A 21,328-nucleotide genomic window follows, 5' to 3' on the forward strand; every position below is an offset into this window, starting at 1 on the left:
GATCTTAAGGGAAAGGCTCTCAGCTTTTCCCCATTGAGGATGATATTCGCTGTGGGTTTTTCATAGATGGATTTTATGAACTTGAGGAATGTTCCCTCTATCCCTATACTCTGGAGAGTTTTAATCAGGAAAGGATGTTGTAGGTCGTATCTTTATTTCCCACCTTGCCAGTTACCTCTCAGCATTTGGTATTTATGCAAAGGTGATATTATGTGCATAAATATTGCTAAAGGTTGGAAGACCATAAGGATTGGGTTCAAGGCTTCTAGCTACACACAGTTCCCCATTTTTCTATTAAATTAGGGCATGTAGGATATACAGTATTGAGGAGGCATTAAATGTCTTTGACTTCCATATTTTGTCTTATACCCTGGACCTAGACTGATTTCTAGAAGGCTTGTCCAGGAAACTTTTTCAAATTGGCAGCAGCACTCCTCACTTGAAACCCTTTTCGTCATGGGTGTTTTGTGACAGGAAGTAGACACCATAAACTGGGAGGTGCAGCAGATTGCTTAATCAAAATATATGGATACTGAGGCCCAGAATGAGACAAAGGAGAGAACCAGAACCTGAGGTTGTAGAATCCCAGAAGCTGGAGAGAGAATTCTCTGCTGATCAAAAAGAAAAAAAGTTTTTCATCTAAATGAAATATTGTGGACTGGAGAAATGACTACCTGTTTGTCGTGAGAAATGCATCCAGCCTTAAAATTGCAAACTGTAATGGGTTTTGTTTGTTAAAGATTTAGGCCAAGAGGAATTGATAATGAGAGACAAAGGTCTGAAAAGGAAAACAATCATTGGGCTTGTATTTAATCACTTCGTATTTTCTCAGACCTCAGTCATGTCATTATCTGGCTGTGGTGCTTACAGAACTTAATTAGGGGAGTTGAGGCAGCAATGGGAATAGGAGGCCAAAATGAAAGGGTAACAATTTAAACGGATCACCAGCAGGTGCCTGGTGTGGATGGAGATGAAGCCATTTAAGAACCTAATTGTAGAAGAAGCTCTTGACATTGATCATTTGTGAAAAGGAGATTTTTTTTTTTCTTACATACGTGGTTTTGTACACTTATGTCTACAAACCTTCAGCACTGGTACGTCTGATCATCAGCTTGTGGAATTACAAACACCAAGCCACTTTGAAAGAGCAGAACAAGGTTATTAACTTTGGCAGGAAATGAAAATTTGGCCTTAATATACATGAGAAATTGAATTGTCTGTAGCACAAAGCTTTGGAGATTACCCATGCAAAATGAGAAAACTATCTAAATTTAAAATTGTCCTCAGTACAGTGAAAAGTAATTTTGCAGACTGCGTTTTTACTGCACTGAAATCCATGAAGAGATGGGCTCTATTAATTTAGATTTAAACAGAGACTCTGTATCTTCTAAAAATGGTAAATGAGATGGAAAATGTACTTTAAGGGGAGAAATGAGTTTCTGGAAATGCTGCAGGCAGGCGGGTTCTCTACTCCACATCTCTGAGTCTGCCCTGAGACCAGTCGGCTTCAGAGGGAAGGCTCTATCTACTGTGACAGGCATTTGGAATAAGGACATTCAGACAACGCCTCAATTATATATATAGCAGGCTTCAAGAGCAGGTTAAGAAGCAAATCGAGTATGGCCCAAAGCAAAAGTTATTGGCAGTTTTTACACCATAATTCCTAACGTGGCCAGGTCCTTGGTAGAGAAAAAAAAAAAAATTAAGGAGGGATTGAATTTATTTTCTCAGATCTCTCTACCTCACAGTAGTTTTCTTATAATCTCTGCCTGGAAAGATACTGGAGTAGGGAATTTGGTTACTCTACCTTCCTTCTCACTCAAAAACTTAACTTCTTTATAAGGAGAAATTGAGTTTTTCACTCCCTAGTCTTTAAATTTTTTTTAGCTCACAAGAACAAATATTACTTGTTTATTGATTAAAGTAAATGATTATTTGTTAAATAAACAGGTGACTGTTTAGAACCATGGTTTTGATAAGCTGTCATGTAACCATCAAGAATAATACATGAACACACAAGAGCCAGAGTGGGACAAGGATTAATAATAAACTTAGGTTAGAGTTCTCCGAGGGTCTCGACGTGTCTTTTCTTTACGGTTGCAGTGATGAAGAAACAGAGTGAGTGCCTGTGTCTGGTTCTTAGAGCTGCTTGGTAGTAAAGCTGTGTCTAGAACTAAGGTCATCTGAACTTATGCATAGTTTACATATGTGTTATGGTTTATCAACAATCAACACTGCTGAGTTGGCAACAAACCAAAGTAATGCAGTCAGCAGCCCGTTCCTCATCTTCACGTGATTTTCTTTTTGCTTCTCAGGTATCGCTCTGCTTTACTTACATCTCTATGATGTGTTCGGGGACCCCGCTTACCTCCAGATGGCACATGGCTACGTAAAGCAAAGTCTGAACAGTCTGACCAAGCGCTCCATCACCTTCCTGTGCGGGGACGCAGGCCCCCTGGCCGTGGGCGCCGTGGTGTACCACAAGATGAACAATGAGAAGCAGGCAGAAGACTGCATCACCCGGTAATCATGTTTCTTTTCAAGGATTATTATCGAGACGTCATTACATATTAATTCTGTATGTGTGTTAGCAAAAGAACATTTTAGTGAAGTTACTTTTCCCTCAGCAATAAATCTTACTACTGTCATTTGATCACATCGCACATCATTCCGATGTAGTTAAGGAACAACCAGTAAAATTCCCTATTTTATTGTAAGATGTCATGACACTGACCCACACCAGATCAAACATCAGTTTAATAACAAAAATGAGATCAGAAGCCTAATCCTGGGATTACTAATCCAAGGTGCTATCCAAGATCAATAATTTGAAAAATGTGGTTCATTTCCTGTGATGGGTTGGGGAAGGCCTCCTCATGGACTACAGACTGACTCAAAATTGCTTTTCTTAGGAGCAAATAACATGCAAATCCAGATTTTTATTTTTAACAGAGATCGGGGAAGCCCACTAGAAGCTTGTGAATTACGAAGAATTACTAAACTTGTGTACTAATAAACTACAATTATTGTTTTACTAGAGTTTATTGAACACGAAGAATTCTGTTCAGAATTCTGGCAGCCATGCAACTCTACATGCAGTGCTGTTAGGCTCCGAGTGTGTCCACACGCAGAGTTGCAATTCCAGCAAAGGCTTTTGGTTGTGTTTCGTTGTTTAATAGCCTTTACTTTTTAGAGCAATTTTCAGTTCACAGAAAATTGAGAGGAAGGTACAGAGATTTCTCATATACATGCATAGCCTCCCCCAGTATCAACATTCCCCACTGGAGTGATACACTTGTTACAATGGACAGGCATATATCACCCGAAGTCCATAGTTTATATTAGTTACATTAGTTACATCTTGGTGTGCATTCTGTGGGTTTGGACAAATGTATGATGACATGTATCCATCGTTATATTGTCATACAGAGTAGTTGCCCTGCCCCAAAAATCCACTGTGCTCCGCCTGTTAATCCCTCTTCCCTGCTCCCTGACCCCTGGCTACTGTTGATCATTTTACTGTCTCCGTAGTTTTGCCTTTTCCAGAATGTCATAGTTGGAAATATTACAATATGTAGTCTTTTCAGATTGGCTTCTTTTACTGAGCAATACGTATTTAAGGCTCCTCCATGTCTTTTCATGGTATGTTAGCTCATTTCTTTTTATCACTGAGTAGAATTCTGCTGTCTGGATGTACCGTAGTTTATCCATTCACCTACCGAAGGACATCTTGATTGCTTTCAAGTTTTGGCAGTTATGAATAAAGCTAATGTAAACATCCAATTCTGCAGGGTTTAGTGCAGACATAAGTTTACAGCTCCTTTGGGTAAATATCAAGGAGTACAATTGCTGGATCATATTGTAAGGGTATGTTTAGTTTTGTAAGAATTTCCAAACTATCTTCCAGAGTGGCTGTACCATTTTGTATTCCCACAAGCAATGAATGAAAGTTCCTCATGCTCCACATCCTTGCCAGGGTTCCAGATTTTGGCCATTCTAGTAGATGTGTAGTGGTATCTCGTTGTTTTAATTTGCATTTCCCTGATGACGTATGATGTGGAGCATCTTTTTATATACTTCCTTGCCATTAGTATTGCTTCTTTGGTGAAATGTCTGTTAAGGTCTTTCACCCATTTTTTAATTGGGTCCAGCAACATTTTAATCAGTGATTATCTCCAGTTTGACCATGGTTTTTGATTCCCACTACTTTTTCTTATAATTACTATTAGAATGGCATTTTCATCACTGATTTTGTTTGTGGAGGATCTTTGGTGAATTTTACACTGTGCAGTGGTGTGTATTTCATTAACAGGCTTTTGGCCTAAAATTCTAATAACTAGAGTTTTTTCTCCCCCTCAAAATTTTATTATGAAAAATTTCAAACATACAGAAATGTTGAAACAGTAGTGAATACCTATATATCTACCCACATAGATTCTACCATTAACATTTTTCTATACTTGCTTTATCACATATCTAATCCATCTATCCATTTCAGAGTGAATTGCAGACATCAGTACCCTTCCTTCTAAATATTAAAGCATATATATCATTTACTAGAGTTCAATATCTGTTTAGTTTTCTTCTTTTGACGTAAAGTTTATACACAATGTGCTGCCCAAGTTTTATGTATATTTGTTGAGTTTTGACAAATGCATTGCAAAGCAGAAACTACCTTTCTATTTCTTTGCGGCCAGTTTAAAGCCATTAGCCACACATTTGCTTTAGAGGCTCAGAAGGAAGTCTCATTCAGTGAGTCACTCTTAAGTATCATAAAAATAAGCCGTAGTGGTCCCAATGTTTTATATGTAATACCAGCCTTTCTCAGTGTATGTGCAGCCAGATAGTAATAGTTTGCTGTGTGAAAAATAAAAACAAGATTTGTGTATTCAGACAGGGGAAACACTATTTAAGCACAGTTAAATATACACCTTTACTGGCTGCTCAGAGTCGTCAGGAGCTTTTGACACGTGGGTGAAACTCTGGCAACTCTAGGGAGTGAAATTTGCCAAACTTGTCAAGTAGATAACCCTTTTCCTCGTGACATTTTAGAGCCTACTGTTGTAAGAAACCGTCTTTGGGGTACAGTACCATATATTAATATTGGTTTATTTATAAAACACTCTTAAAAGTAAACTAAAATTTTTTGATACCTTGATAACAAAGTTGTTTTTGTTATTTATATCTTTTTAAAAACTTTTACAATGTTTCAACAGTATTTTATTTATAGCCAGTAGATTTGTTAAGATTAAATATATAGAATGCAGATAGTGAAAATAGGCCATTTATGGCCACAGGTTTGATTTTTCAGATTTCTAGAGTTCATGACAGAACAGGAAGAAAAAAGGAATTATGTGTAAATTACTTTCACATCTCCTCCCTTTTAAGGGAAAAATCTGTAAGTTTTTGCAACTCAATTGAAATGATTGGATGTCATCAGATATTTAATAAACCTACTTGGTTGTTTTACTTTTTACTGAAACTTCTTTCCTATATCACATAGGCCTTTGGAGCTATCAGAGACCCTCAAGTTCTCTACATGGCCTCTGTGTTGTGCTCCACCACCAACATCATTTTTCAGCTTACCTTTCCTATGGTTTCTTAATACAATAGTCTTTCAGGGGCACCTGGGTGGCTCAGTCATTAAGCGTCTGCCTTCGGCTCAGGTCATGGTCCCAGGGTCCTGGGATCGAGCCCCACAATTGGGCTCCCTGCTCTTTGGAGAGCCTGCTTCTTGCTCTTCCTCTGCCTCTGCCCCTCTCCTCCTGCTTGTGTTCTCTCTCTCTCTCTCTGTCTCAAATAAATAAATAAAATCTTAAAAAAAAAAAAAAAATATATATATATATATATAGTCTTTCAGAATTGTAATTCTGAGTTTTAGAGATCAAAGAAGTCAGTATTTCCCTAAGGTAGGGATTCTTAAATTTGGGGCCCTGAGAATCTTAGGGCTTCCAAAGGTATAAAATCCCCAAATTGTATTCAGCATGGAGAGAACATTTACACTTTTTTGGAGGAGTCTGTGACTCCCCAAAAAGGAGTGTGTGTGCATGTGCACGTGTGTCTGTTCATGATCAGAATGTCCTGCAGTTGGCTGGGGCAGGTGGCAAGGAAGAGAATCAGTAGCACCAATTTTTCCTGCTGTTTGGTTTGTACCGGGTTCATTTTCACCTTCCTTCCACACAGAGGGAGTTGGTGCCACTACTCAAAGAGAACGTTGCCTATTTACAATACCCCACTAAGTCACTAACCGCACAGATCTAGTGCTGTGTGGGGCCGCTATTCAGAATGACCAAGGGTTTTGGCTTTCTGATCAGGAAGTGTAGACTCTCTTTTGTAGTGTGATGAGTAAGAAAAGGACTTCTTTTTAAAAAGTTACAAACCTTTAGATGATACAAGGTAAAAACTCTCCCCAGTCAAACCCTGGGGACTTATTGCCAGGAGTGGAACAGAACTATGCTGGTTTTCTAAGTCTCCATTCTTCCTTCAGTGACATTTCAGTGACCTGTCTCTTCTGAAGATTGGTTGCTATTAATATCAACGTAGCAAAACAAATGGGGCTGCAGTGTTGTGCTTCTGGGTTTGAGAGTTTTTGAAAACACGTAAAATAACCTTTATGATTTACAAATGCTATCATTTCTTAACTTTATCTTGAGAATATAGCATGTAAAACCTGCATTTAGAAGTCCTGCCTTTAGTAATCATCAGACCCAGCTCAGGAGTTTTAATGACTTGAATTCAAATCCAGAAAAAAAAAAAGAATACTTCCTTTTTTACCCTAAACTGTAAAATATTATTTTAACAAGATGCTCTAAGCAGTACTTCATTTTCAAGTATTTGAAAGGTATCTGTTGTCTACTTTAAACTTCCCAAATGCAAATGAGTTTGGCTGCAAAATAATTGGAATGCTAATTATATATCTCCACCTAGGGGTAATACAATCTATAAGGTTGGCAAATAAAGGAAATGTGGTTCAAACACATTTAGGTGAGAACATCTTTGGAGCTCATGCGATAATTGTTCCAAGTAACTTCCATAGAGCCATTTGTTTAAAAAATTCACAGGAATTTTTCTTTTTGAATAATTCAGTTCCCTTTACAAAAGTAAAGCAACGTGCTTTTTTATATGTAAAGTCTATGCAATTTGATATTAAATTGATAATAATCATCAAAACTTGATAATAAATTCTTAAAACTCTGAGATATTCCTTCTGTTTCCTACAACAGTTGAGTTTGTATCTAGTAAAAAGATTTTATTTTCTTAAGATCTCAACATTACTGAGCTGCCAGTTGTGACATGAGAAAAAAATAGAATTTTTCTTAATAAATGTTTTTTAAGTTCTTTAAAAATATTAGGGGATGTGTGTGTGTGTGTATTATGATTTTAAAGTAGCAAAATGGCCCATAATTCTGCCATCCAGACAGCCCTGTTGACATTGGGGAAAAATTCAAAGTATACAAGAAAATGAAAAGTAACCTTTGGCCACCATGTCCCTATTCCTAAGATAACCACTATTCCACTGTGAGTTTAATGCTTATATTTATAGAAGAAAAACCAAGCGTGTTTAACCAATTTGATGAGATGCCTCCATTTGTTGAGGTGTAATCTAACTTTGTCAGTAACTGCAACCCGCCATGCTTTTTCACACCCCTCTTTTCCTGATGGGGAGAGAATTCCCTTAAGGATACTTTTATAACTTTTTCTCAGTCAGTTTCAGAAGTGTTGGCCCCTCTCAGTCACTAAAAGCATCTCATTCTGGTTATTAAAACATGGTGTTTCCCTCCCCTCGCCACAGGCTTATGGAAGTGGAGGGGAGGGTTGGGAGAGGGGAATTGTCTGCTCTTTCCCAAGTACCCTCTCTTGGGAGCCAGGACACTCTTCGCTACACCTGTTGGTTATAGCTCAGTGGCAGCACTTGTTCGGTTTTTGTTTGCCTGTTTGTTTTTGGGTTTTTGTAGCTATTAGTGGCCTCCAGAGATTAGCAGTAGGAGTTATATACCCCATCAGCTCTAACCTTACCACTAAGTATGTTAAAATGAAAGCACAAGCAGGGCGCCTGGGTGGCTCAGATGGTTAAGCGTCTGCCTTCGGCTCAGGTCATGATCCCAGGGTCCTGGGATCGAGTCCCGCATCGGGCTCTCTGCTCCTTGGGAGCCTGCTTCTCCCTCTGCCTCTCTCTCTCTCTGTCTCTCATGAATAAATAAATAAAAATCTTAAAAAAAAAAAAGAAAGCACAAGCAGTGGACCAGATTCTGCCAAATAAACCAAATGTGCAAACATTGATTAGGAAGAAGATATACACACATACACACAAGTAGTTTCCTGTCCTGTTCTTGTGGCTCAGAGAAAACCACACTGTCCCCAGACAATCTTACTAGGTCTTATTCAAACAGTAATAGAGTCTAGACCCTCTCCCAAGCCTTCCACCTATCTTCATCACCCACTCCACCAACAAAAAGCCACCTGCTAACATTTTTTTACTATATTTACCAGCAAATCCTCTGGTGTAGATTTTGGTAAAGTTATCTGAAGGGCCAGATGCCTCTGAATGGTGATTCCTGATAAGAACACTTCATATATAACCAGTCACCCCAGGGGTGTGATTGTGGATACTTCACATGCTTATCGGAGGACTTATATTCTATAGTGTTCGTATGCTTATAATTCCTAATGCATAGACTAAAGTTAGGTGAGATGCATGCACAGGGCCTGGTTATACTTAACTACTTTGAAAGTAAATTACCACATAGACAACGAGAGTTTCACAACCAAATAATGGCTTTGTCATCAGGTAGTATGTTTAGTGTCCTAAGCTCGCTGATGACAAAGCCATTATTTGGTAGGGCTGATGTCCTCTCATTACTGCTCTTTTCCTGAAATTCCCTGGCTCTTCCCTCATACTTTTCCAGCATGCTAAAGCCATTTTGTCAAGTCTCACCAAAAATTATATTGCTTTAAAACGTAACTTAAATGGTGTCACATTGAATATATAGGATAATTTAGAGATAATTGAGATGTGCTTTCAAAATTTCATGTAATAAAAATCCAAATAACAAAGACATTTTCCCTAAATATCATATTTGCTTTCCTATACTCTCCCCACCCCCTCCCCCACAACCACCCTCAAAAAGAAGAAAGTTTCATTCTCTGAGTTTATGGTTGTTTTCCTGAGCTCATTTTCCAGTGAACCTCACCTGCTTTCTGCTTTCCTGGGGCTTCCCATGTTGGTTCTCTGGAAAGAAATCTGGGGCTTTGGTTACCCTACTCTGCCAAGTATTCCCACCACTGTGCCTGTATCTGGGGCCCAATGATGGGGAGGCGAGAAGGAAGTAAAGCATTGGGTTCACCCCACCCTCCTGGGACCACCACTTACTTCTCCAGTCTGTGAGGAAGGGTCCCTCCCTCAGAGACTTGGCTTCTGTGAGCTCCTCTTGCCTTCATTTCTGCTGCCACCATGAGATTGCTTGTGGCCTGGAGTGTGAGAAAACAGAAGACAAGGAAACATAAAGAAAACTGAGGGGCTGTGCCCACTCTCTCTGATATTAGGAGTTCCCTTTCTCATTCTTTCTTGAAACAGAACTAAAGGGCTTCTTCCAGGACTCTCTCTTTCAGCCTTTGGTGCCCACTTCCAGATTTGGGGCTGTTCTGGATTCAAGCCAGGGGAATACCATTGGTGAAAATATGGTAAACTCACCACTGGTTTGGTGGTGCTTCAAATTCTGGTCTTCCCCACTCTTCCCCACTCTGCCTGCTACTGTTTACTGTTTAGAGTGTGCATTCTCTCCAGGTCCTGGAGCTGCATTTACCGAGAGAGGCAGGGTAGAGTGTGCCTACACCATCTTACCTGGAGCCAAAACCAAAAACAACTTTTTCTGAAAAGCTGAACTGAGTCTAATGATAGAGAGTTAATAAATTATCATATAGCCATTTGATGGACTACTATGTAGCCATGACAAAGAATGAGACTACTCTGATACAGAATGTTTGTCAAGATGTATTGTCAAATAGCAAGCCACAGAACATCTGGGGAGATATATTTATAGATATGCATATTGATGCTTACATGTGCATAAAGAAAGTCTAGGAATATCCAAGAATTTGGTAACCATGGTTATTTCTGAAAAGAAGGACTGGAAGGGGGAGACTGGGAAGACAGGGAGGCTGACTGATACCTCTGTGCAATTTGCATTATGGTAGATTATGGTAGATCATGCTGCCGTACAGACCCTTCAGGTAGGCCTGAGGACATATTAAGAAATGAACCAAAGAAGGAGGTAACTGGGGTGCAGCAGGCTTTTCATGTTATGGAAATAGATGACCCTTTGAGTGACTGAGTCCTTTCTCCAGACTAAATGCTGTACTGGGCAGCAGGTCTTAGCTTCTCTGACCCCAGCTGCTGGTCTTAGGGCATAGCTCCAGGAGGAACTAGGGAGGCGCCAGGTAGCCTCAGCCACACATGCCTTTTCTTTTATTCTTTGAATTTGTCAGTTCCATTGTGAACTGAAGAAAAAAGTAGTTGAGGGTTAATTTACCCTTTGTAGCCTGGTTCAGCCCACTTAATGTATAATAATATAATTTATAATATAAATATATGAAAATATTTACCTTTTATATATAAATTAATTTTAATATATTTAAAATGTTTAACTATAATAGTGGGGCACCTGGGTGGCTCAGTCAGTTAAGCGTCTGCCTTCGGCTCAGGTCATGATCTCAGGGTCCCTGGATCGAGTCCCTCATCGGGCTCCCTGCTCGGCGGGGAGTCTGCTTCTCCCTCTCCCTCTACTGCTCCCCCCACTCCTGCTCTCTCTCACTATCTCCTCTCTCTCTCCAATAAAATTTTTAAAATAAAATAAAATCTTTAAAAAAATAAAATAACTATAATAGTAATTTAATATATAATCCCCTAAATATATATTTGTGTGTGTGTGTGTGTGTGTATTTTTTAAATGTACCATTTTTAAGTATCTACCACTACCCGATCCCTTCCAGGTTATCTTAGGCATGTATTTTTATTGCCAGGCTAATTCACCTGAACAAGATTGACCTCCGTGCTCCAAATGAAATGCTCTATGGACGAATGGGCTATATCTATGCCCTTCTCTTTGTGAATAAGAACTTCGGAGTGGAAAAGATTGCTCAAAGCCATATTCAGCAGGTACCACATTTCTGTGCTTTTTGGAGTCCTGTTAGGATCCCAGTTGTTAACTGCCTGAACTCTTGGTTTTGTTTCTCCAATTAGCATAGCCCGGGTGGAAGGAAGGTGTGTGTAGGCCTCTAAAAGGTCAGGTGGGGTCAGAGAGCTGACAGCGTCACACTGAGTGCATTGGAAACACTTAGAGAGCGACTGGGAGCGAGACGTCCAGGCTGCTCCATTTGAGAGTGTCACGGCCCTTCGGAAGACGAGGGCCAGATTTCACCTCCCAGGTGCGGATGTCTCCTTTCGTGCCTGAAGAACTCATGCTTTCCTCTGTCACGTGAATTCGCATAAGCGCTAGTAAAGGGTTCAGAATTTCCATATCTCCCTCTTTTAGGCAGAATACAGTCACCCCTGCTTCCTGAGCACAGAATTAAACTGTGCCCATCCGTGGCCGGAAGACCCCGTCTGATTCACCATGTTCTCCATACCTCTTAGCAAAAAGTTCCTTACGGGAAGATTCTTATTTTGATTCTCTCATTATTTTGATCGGTTTTCTCCCTGTAGATTTGTGAAACAGTCTTAACCTCTGGAGAGACCCTTGCCAGAAAGAGAAACTTCACAGCAAAGACTCCACTGATGTATGAATGGTACCAAGAATATTATGTGGGGGCTGCTCATGGCCTGGCAGGAATTTATTACCACCTGATGCAGGTAAGAGATGAAGATGGTGGAACTGAGAAACGCGCTTGCTCACTGCCCGGGCCAGGGCAAGAAGACCGAGGCTCCCCCTCTGGCTTTTCATTCTGTCAACCAACTGCCTCACTCTCCTTGCCATTTCCTGGCCTCGACAAACAAGGGCAATGTTTGCCAGAGTGCATTTTACAGTGTATAAACATAAAAGGCGCTGTGCCGTGGGATGCTGTCTGATTTGTAGGTGACCCGTACTTGCCTGCTTCGTGCCGCTTTGCAGACGGAAGTGTTTTGACCTGTACTTCTATATGAAGTGCCTCCTGCTCTGCTCTGCCCTTTCAGCAAATGCCTTGAATTAATATTATTGCCTATTATTAGACACCACCCACTGAAACAAATTCCAAAAGAACAAAATCAATAGAAAACAAATGAGCATATGTTGCCTACGACTCACTTGGAGAGCAAAGCCACAGAGCCTTTTCAGTGGATTTTGTGTAACTTAAATAGCTGGATGCGCTATGCCCAGCCGTTCTTTGGATCTAATACTATTAGGAGACATCAGCCAAAGTCAAATAGACGAAGGACAAGTAGGATTTACTGCAGCAAGCATAACCTGGAAGGGGAGGTCAGAAGGGGACTTTTCATGAGAGCATCATTTCCGGGGGCTTATTTAGCTCTCTTTAAAGAGAAATTGGCACTTGTGAATAAGAATTCATAGCTAAAGAAAATTGATTTTTAATGGCGGCAGAGGTGCCCCCCTCACCTTCCCAAAGTACAATGCAGCATAAAGAAAAGTGTTTCATTAATATGTTCAGCGTGAGTGCTCGGATATACATACTATTAGCTGGTTGAGTAGCTGGCTGCAATAATGCAAAATCAGTGTCAGACCTTCCGTCTCCCTGTAACTAAACAATGACAACGAAGCTGAAAAACTCAAGGTTATTCTTGCTTTTGAATGCAAAGTCCCACTTTGAGTGTTAGTGGCAGTAAGAGACCAACTTTTGTATTTGTTCTGCACTTCTCAATTAGGAGTTTTATAATGAGGGGTTTCGACAGTTCAGACTTAGACTCCTTTATTTTTCTGGCATCAACCTCCACTGGCTCTGTACCGGAAGTAAATATATATTCTTAAGTTTTCAGGAAGGAGAGTTCATGTATTGTGCAGTCTTGGGGTGAGTTAGAGTCATCTTACTTCCAGCTGCCTCCTTTTGGTGGCAGTGTGAAATCTGGAGACCTACGTTCTGAGTTTTCCATTGGCATATAATTGTCTATTTGAAATAATTTAACTTTTTTTCTTTTTTTTAAGATTTTATTTATTTATTTGACAGAGAGAGACACAGCGAGAGAGGGGACACAAGCAGGGGGAGTGGGAGAGGGAGAAGCAGGCTTCCCGCAGAGCAGGGAGCCCGATGCGGGGCTCCATCCCAGGACCCTGGGACCATGACCTGAGCCGAAGGCAGACGCTTAATGACTGAGCCACCCAGGCGCTCCGAAATGATTTAACTTTTAATACTGAAAGTCCATTCCAGTAGGTACTTACATATCATAAACATAAATAAAAATATTAAACATAAAACATAATATTATGTTTTATCATAATATCATAAACATAAAATATTATTTGTAGCCCATTTTGGATAATTCCTGCAAATTTGAGGAAAATCCACTCCTTCTACTCCAGCATTTTAAACTGAGCTGGAGCAATATTCTCTGGGTAGAGTGAAATCTATATATGCCCTCAAGAATTTAGTGCACATTCAGTACCTGTGCATCACAACACGGGCTGTCTCCTTACCCACGTGCCCACCCCCCTCCTGACAAGGACAACGCTTTGAATTTGTTATTTGAAGAAGTGAGTAGTGCGTTGAATTAAGAACAGGACCAAATGGAGAAACTAAAACCATTATATCAAAAATGGAGGCTCAGGGCGCCTGGGTGGCTCAGTTGGTTGAGTGTCCAGACTCTTGCTTTCGACTCAGATCATGATCTCATGTTGGGCTCTGTGCTCAGGGGGATTCTGCTTGAGATTCTCTCTCTCTCTCTCTCCCTCTCCCTCTACCCCTTCCCCCGCCCATGCTTGCTCTCATTATCTCTCTCTCTCTCTCTAAAATAAATAAATAAATCTTTAAAAAAAGAAAGCCAAATTCTTTAAAAAAAAAAAAAAAAGTGGCTCAAATGCCCTGTTAGTGCACCCTATAAATCTGTACATCATTGTATCAAAATAATACTGCATAAATGTCAGTCCCAAATCCTCTGCAGAAGGCTTAATCTAGAGTCACACAGCAGTTTGGGATCTAGATTCCAGGTCTCCTGACTCGTTAGCTTCCTCTTTTTTTGGAAACATCTACCACTTCTCTAAATGTAAAAATGAAAGTTGCACTTACATTGTCTAATGCATCTCTTTGTGGCCTTTGAAGTATGAATAAGGTATTGAGGCATCTGGGTGGCTCAGTTGGTTAAGCGTCCAACTCTTGATTTCAGCTCAGTTCTTGATCGTGAGGTCAAGTCCTACATTGGGCTCCATGCTGGGTGTGGAGCCTACTGCCAATAAAAATTAAATAAAGTATGCCTAAGGTATTAAAACCTTAAGAAACATCTCTTGTGTTCATGCATTGACTTAGGAAAATTATTTATATGTATGTATACAACAATAAATATTGAAAAATAGTATGTACATAAAGTCCCAAGAGTTAAGGGATATCCTGATTTTAGTATGTTCCAGTCAGTTAAAAAAAATTGGAATGGAATCCAACCGTTTAGTGACTTCTAGTTCCTTTTGGTCATGTTTCATTTCTGGCTTAAAACTAATCCCAGGGGCACCTGGGCGGCTTAGTTGGTTAAGCATCCGATTCTTGATTTCAGATCAGGTCATGATCTCAGGGTCATGAATCAAACCCTGCATCAGGCTCCGCGCTGGGTTGGAGTCTGCTTAGGATTAATTCTCTCTCTCCCTCTGTCTCTCCCACCCCCTCTATCTCTGTCTCCCTCCTTTTAAAACATACACAAAACTTATCCCTGAGGTTTAGGAAGATCTGTTTGCTTTAGCAAAACTAATAATTCCCTTTCTCATTTTTAGCCCAGCCTTCAAGTGAACCATGTGAAGTTACAAAGTTTGGTCAAGCCCAGTGTAGATTATGTCTGCCAGCTGAAATTTCCTTCTGGCAATTATCCTCCGTGTGTGGATGATAATCGAGATCTTCTAGTCCATTGGTGTCACGGTGCACCTGGAGTGATCTACATGCTCATCCAGGCCTATAAGGTACTGTGAATTTTCTCATTTTCAAAATAATTTGGAAAATGTAACCTAAAACTCCATAACTTGCAATTGTTTTATGCGTAATCTTTAAAGAAGCAGTAGAGAAATTACTGTTGGATGTACAATCACTTTGCTACATGGATTATAATTCATTCTCACAGTATCCATCTATATCAGAGCAGAGACTATTTCATTGGTCGGGAGACTGTTTCACTAACAGGTAGAATAGCCAAGATTACAGCATCAGTGGCAGAGCCAAGAAAAGTATCCCAGAAATTCAGTTAAAAATAGAATCTTTCTTGGACACGTGGGTGGCTCAGTTGGTTAAGGGTCTGACTTGATTTCAGCTCAGGTTATGATCTCAGGGTTGTGACATGGAGGCTGCTTAAGATTCTGCCCCCCGCCACCAAAAAAAAAGAAAAGAAAAAAAAAAAAACACTGTGTAGGGGCACCTGGGTGGTACAGTTAGTTACGTGTCCCCAACTCTTGGTTTCAGCTCAGGTCACGATCTCAGATGATTTAAGAGCCCCGCACCAGACTCCACACTCGGTGCAGAGTCTGCTTAAGTTTCTCTCTTCCTCTCCTTCTACTACTCCTCCCCGCCACACTTTCTCTCTCACTCTTTCTCTCTCTCTCAAATAAATAAATACATCTTTAAAAAAAAAAAATTAGAATCTTTCTTGTGCATTGCTGCTAGGATTGTAAAATGGTGTGGCTGCCATAGAAGAGAGTTTGGTAGTTCCTCAAAAAATTAAACATAGAATTAATATATAACTCAGTAATTCAACTCCTAGGTGTATACACCCAAAAAATTAAACACAAGGATTCATATAGATTCTTGTACACAGATGTTCCACAGCAGCATTATTCACAATAGCCAAAAGGTGGAAACAGTTCAAGTGTCCATCCACAGATGAATGGATAGACAAAATGTGGTGTGTGTATGTATACATATATACAATGGAATATTATTGAGCCATATGAAAGAATGAACTTCTGATCCATACTGCAACATGCATGAACCTTGGAAATATTAATGCTAAGTGAAATAAGCCAGATGCTAAAGGACAAATAATGTATGATTCCATTTGTATGGTGTGATGGTTAGTACGAGGTATGTAGAGTAGGCAAATTCATACAGAAAGAAAGTAGAGTGGCAGTACCAGGGGGCGGTGCTGGGTGGGGGTGCATTATCATTTAATGGGTACAGACCTTATTTGGGGATGAAAATGTTTTGGAAGTAGTGGTAATGATTATACAACTTTGTGAAGGTAATGAATGCCACTGAATTATATACTTCAAATGATTAAAATTGTAATTTTTATATTTTCTTTCTTTTACTATAATAAAAGAAATGCAAATATCATTTCTAAAAAGCATGCTATGGCAGAGCCATAATCAGAGGAGAAAGGGGTTTTATTTGAAAGAAAAAAAAAAAATAGAAGTAAACCAAGGTATCTGTGTCTATTGGTGCACATCTACAAATTACAAATCTATGGACTATAAATAAGCATTGGCATCTCATACTCTAAATAAGCTTTTAGTATATCAAATTTTACTTGCAGAAAGTTGGATATGATGGAAAAACTTTTTAAACTGCCTTATTCTACTTTTAGGAACACTTAGTTTGCAGTGAAATATTAGAAATGTCTACTCAGAATATTTCTTGAGTCTTTGATAGATATATAGAAGATTTTAAAGGCTTATCTCTATTTTTCTGACAAAGTATAGTGTTTTATAATCAAATCCATTTTTGTAATCAATTTTCTAAACAGTTTCTTCTCCAGTATGTAAAGAAATGTCCTAATAGTGAAGGGCATTATTGTTAACCAAAGAAGATAGCGTTGTGGTCCTTGGGAAAGTGACTGCTGCCAACAGCAAGTCACAAGTAAAATAATGCTGCTTCTCCAGTAACACCTACATCTGTAAGCAGAGCGCACCTAAAACGTAGATGGCACACAGGCAAGGTCGTGGGCAGTTATTTACAAGCAAAAAAAGCAAAGCTAGTAAACTTCTCTCATTCGTCCCCATTGACGCGACCCATCTCCCTGGCTCTAAATCCCTGACCCTTTCTTGCCAAGCCACCTCCGTCTCCCCCCCTTCTGCCTCTCGCTTGCTTTCCCATCAGGAAGGACTGTCAGTACAAGTTTCTTTCATATCCCTTGTAACGAGACTTGCCCTTGGCTGTACAGGTCTTCGGGGAGGAGCAGTATGTCGACGACGCCTACCAGTGTGCTCACGTGATCTGGCAGTACGGACTGCTGAGGAAGGGCTATGGGCTGTGCCACGGCACTGCGGGGAATGCCTATGCGTTCCTCACGCTCTATAACCTCACGCAGGACAGGAAGTACCTGTACAGGGCCTGTAAGGTAGGCATCACAGCTGTCGGAAAGAAAACACCTTCCCCGGGGGACCGGAGAAAGGGCTCTAGCCCAATCCGATTTGCTTCATTTATCTTTTAAACCATGAGTCTGTGGAACAAATCCAGGTACGTAAGAAAAGCCTTCAAGGGGCGCCTGGGTGGCTCAGTTGGTTGAGCGACTGCCTTCGGCTCAGGTCATGATCCTGGAGTCCCGGGATCGAGTCCCGCATCGGGCTCCCTGCTCGGCGGGGGGTCTGCTTCTCCCTCTGACCCTCCCCCTCTCATGCTCTCTCTCTCTCAGTCTCTCTCTCTCAAATAAATAAATAAAATCTTTAAAAAAAAAAGAAAAGCCTTCAAAAACCATTCAGTTAAATTCGCCTTCTTGTATAAGGACGCAGTCCTACTCAACAGCATTTATGGGCGGGACAAAAGAAAGAAATTCTGCTTTGATAACCTGGGAGACAGTGGCTCAGACAGCTCATAAAATTCCTCCCTCCCGTGCTTCATCCTCTCTTTCAGACCATCTGTTTCTGTGTGTCAACCCCTTTTTTCTGCCTTGAAGATAGTTTTTGACTTTCAGAGTAATTCTTAGGGATAATTTCTATCCACTTTGGAGGGTCTCTGGAAGAAGTCGCTACAGTAATTGACCTTGGTCTCACTTTCAGTTTGCTGAGTGGTGCCTAGATTACGGAGAACACGGTTGCAGAACGCCGGACACCCCCTTCTCCCTCTTCGAAGGTATTTTCCACATGTTTACTTAGTTGCCTTGTAATGTCAGCATCTACTTGTCTGCTTGGTCATCAGTGTATTTGAATTTGAGCTTTATCAACAAATTAATTTTATGGTCATTTCTTGAACTACTTCTTTACTTCCTAATATGAAAACTCGATATTAAAAATCAGGTAGTCCACGGATTCTCTCAGACCTAATCCTAGTAGTCATACTGGTGACCACAATCTGTGGAGCCAAGCACACGCTTGGCATTTTGCCGACGCCATTATAAACCAGCTCAGCAAAAACATACACGCGTCATTATCCTCATCCCACAAATGAGGACCTCAGGTAAGTGGCCCGTGGTGCCATGTGAAGGAGCTGACATGTGATAAACGGCAGGGCTGTGCCTTGAACTTCTCAAGTTCAGCTCGCCTTCCTGTCTTCCGCCCAGACGAAGAGACTGAGCACCTCGCTAGTGATCTCCTCTAGTGTTGACCGGCACCATGGATAAATACGGGCAGACGCCCCCTCCTTGCATCGAGGCCCTTGCTGCTTGTATCATAATGTTGATGCTACAGAACGAAGCCACCGTATAGAACAGAGTCATTTGGCGTAATCACTTCTGCCTCTTTTTCTTCCTTCAGGAATGGCTGGAACCATCTATTTCCTGGCTGACCTCCTAGTGCCCACAAAAGCCAAGTTCCCTGCGTTTGAACTATAAAAGGAAAGCCTGCCCCCTGCAATGCACTGCATGACCCTTTCTGTATATCAAACCTGGACTAAGTGCTTTCATTGCTTTTCAAGGAAACAGAGAGTCAAACCGTGTACTCCATTGAGTTGAGTTGTTGTTTTTCAGAACTTGCCTTTGGTTCCTTTTGTTCTGTCATTTACTTTTACTTAAAAGTATCCAAGGAAATCTCTTAACTTTAACCTCAATTCCTTCCTAAAGGTAGGATGAGTGATATGTACAGTGTTTTGAGGGCGTAGGTATATATATATTTCAGAACTTGGAGGAAATCTCTTACTTAAGCTTATGAATATAACTAGCTGTTGCTGTTCTAAAAATGTTGAAAGGAAACTAAATGTAGATAAATATATGGTTATTGGTGGATATTGCCCTCCACCTTTATAGTATTTTTCCTCCAATAGGGCAGACTGTTTTATGACTTGTTTTTCTTTAGGTGGTTGATTGTGAAGGGGGACAAAAATATTAACCATATGCTCCTGAGACAAAAGTTGCATGAGTTGCAGCCTGGTTTAAGGACCGAAATACCGCTTTTCAAATTCACAGTGCTGGTTTAACTAGAGATAAAGATACTTTCAGATTTGCTTCCTCTTGGTAGTAAAGCATCCGGGCCCTATAAGCCAGCATTTTTATCAAAAAGTTCTAAAATGCAGTGGTGGTTTTGAAAACTCTGATTTGAAGATTAGTTTCAAGGTAAGCGAACAAAAAGTTTATTGTTTCTTCTAAAATAAGCGAGTGCATTTTTGAACGATTTATTTAAATTTGTTCTTTGGAATTAGTATAAGATCAGGAGACGAGTTTTCTGTATGTGAATGTTGTGACTTAGGATTTGAGTCCATCCTGTCCACCCTACCTTCTGAACTTTGACTTGTGTTTTACTTCCTTGGCAGGGACTGTACTTTAGTGCTCATTCTTTGGTACAAGCCATAAGATATTTTCCTTCCTTTCAATCTATCTGGATGTTTGTCTTTTTACTAAATAGTACAGTACTCTACATCTCTTTAAAAGGGGGGAGGAGGGCTATGTAGCCAATAACCTGAACAAAAACACTAAGCTTTCCATAGAAATGCTGTTTATTTAGGAGGTATTAGCCAGTGAAAATGTTTAGAACAAATAGATCCTATCTCTTTGCATATCCTAGGCTTAACTTAAATTCCTCAATTTCTGAGCCCTCGGGATCAGGATCCTATATTTATATGGTAGATGAAGGATCCCTGGTGCTTCACATTCTGTATAAATGGTCCGACTCATCAGCTTCCCCTCCCCTTCCTTCCTTCACTGCCTTTCCCAGGCTGGTTTCATCCTTTCTGTATGTTTCGACTGATTTTAGAATATTTTGCAGCTTTACAAAACAGGGTCTAAGAATTTTAAATGTGCCTATTTCATGGCTTTCTCAGTCACAAAAGCATGCTATTTTTATTTTAACTTTGAACCAAATCCCACTGGGTATATGTTGGTTCCTGTGGATAGTAGTCCCCTATTATTTCACATTCAGCACCAAAAGAGCTTATATTATTGGAAATTGTCGGACCCTTGAAAGGCTACCGACAGAGGGATCTAAAAAAACAGCCCACTGCTCAGTTCCTAGGATTGGCTTATTCCTCTATGACCCGTGCCCGTTGGGCAAACCTCGTGCCTCTCAGATGTCGAAGTGCTGCGGGTGAGCTGTGCCTTTCTCCCAGGCCGTTCCCATGAGCTGCGGTGGCATTTATAGTAAAGCTAATTTGCCTTGGGCTGGGTGTCCAACTTGAAAGATTAAAATCCACTTAGTTTAGTTAAATGTCTTACTAGACTGTGCCTGTACTTTGAGCTACTATAATTACTAACCAAGGGAAAGAGAGCAAAACGCACTTTCTCTTAGCCAGAGGAAACTTAATCATGGTACATCTCCAAACATCTTGATTAATTTAACCCCGGGAAGACTTCAAGGCAGGGAGAAGAACATTTTGAGTAAGATTCTTGTTAATATTTAGATTGCAATTAGGGGCACCTGGGTGGCTCAGTCGTTAAGCATCTGCCTTTGGCTCAGGTCATGATCCCAGGGTCCTGGGATCGAGCCCCACATCGGGCTCCCTGCTCGGCAGGGAGCCTTCTTCTCCCTCTCCCTCTGCCTGCCGCGCTGCCTACTTGTGCTGTCTTTCTATCTCTCTATCAGGTAAATAAATAGGATATTTTTTAAAAATATATTTAGATTGCAATTTAACTACTGCCATCCATCCATTAACAAATTTATCAATACAAACACAATTCAGGTCTCATTTTTTTCTTTAGCTTTTTAGGACTTATGAAACTGGCAGGATTTTCTGTTCCTGCCATTGTTGGTTTTCTTTATGGTTAAGAGGTAAGAAAATTTGATAGGATTTTAAACTCAAGCAAAAGCTATAAAAGTAAGACCAATGCCCTAATACCATTGTGGAAACGGAG

At 40.4% G+C, this 21,328-nt stretch overlaps 1 protein-coding gene across 3 annotated transcripts in view; it reads left to right on the top strand.

Moving 5' to 3' along the window:
* Nucleotides 1-20,073, top strand: part of LANCL1 (LanC like glutathione S-transferase 1) — a 37,667-nt gene extending 17,594 nt beyond the window's left edge. For all 3 annotated transcript variants that reach the window (XM_081813717.1, XM_081813716.1, XM_081813715.1), the window contains exons 4-10: nt 2,316-2,523; nt 11,020-11,155; nt 11,702-11,848; nt 14,904-15,086; nt 17,276-17,452; nt 18,111-18,183; nt 18,804-20,073. In XM_081813717.1, the coding sequence (XP_081669843.1) occupies nt 2,316-2,523; nt 11,020-11,155; nt 11,702-11,848; nt 14,904-15,086; nt 17,276-17,452; nt 18,111-18,183; nt 18,804-18,880 (1,001 nt within the window). In that variant the 3' untranslated portion in view covers nt 18,881-20,073. The remainder of the gene's footprint in view (nt 1-2,315; nt 2,524-11,019; nt 11,156-11,701; nt 11,849-14,903; nt 15,087-17,275; nt 17,453-18,110; nt 18,184-18,803) is intronic.
* The last annotated feature ends 1,255 nt before the right edge of the window (nt 20,074-21,328 follow it).

Source organism: Leptonychotes weddellii, chromosome 3 (assembly GCF_054177405.1).
Source record: "Leptonychotes weddellii isolate Sample4059 chromosome 3, ASM5417740v2, whole genome shotgun sequence".
Taxonomy (NCBI): domain Eukaryota; kingdom Metazoa; phylum Chordata; class Mammalia; order Carnivora; family Phocidae; genus Leptonychotes; species Leptonychotes weddellii.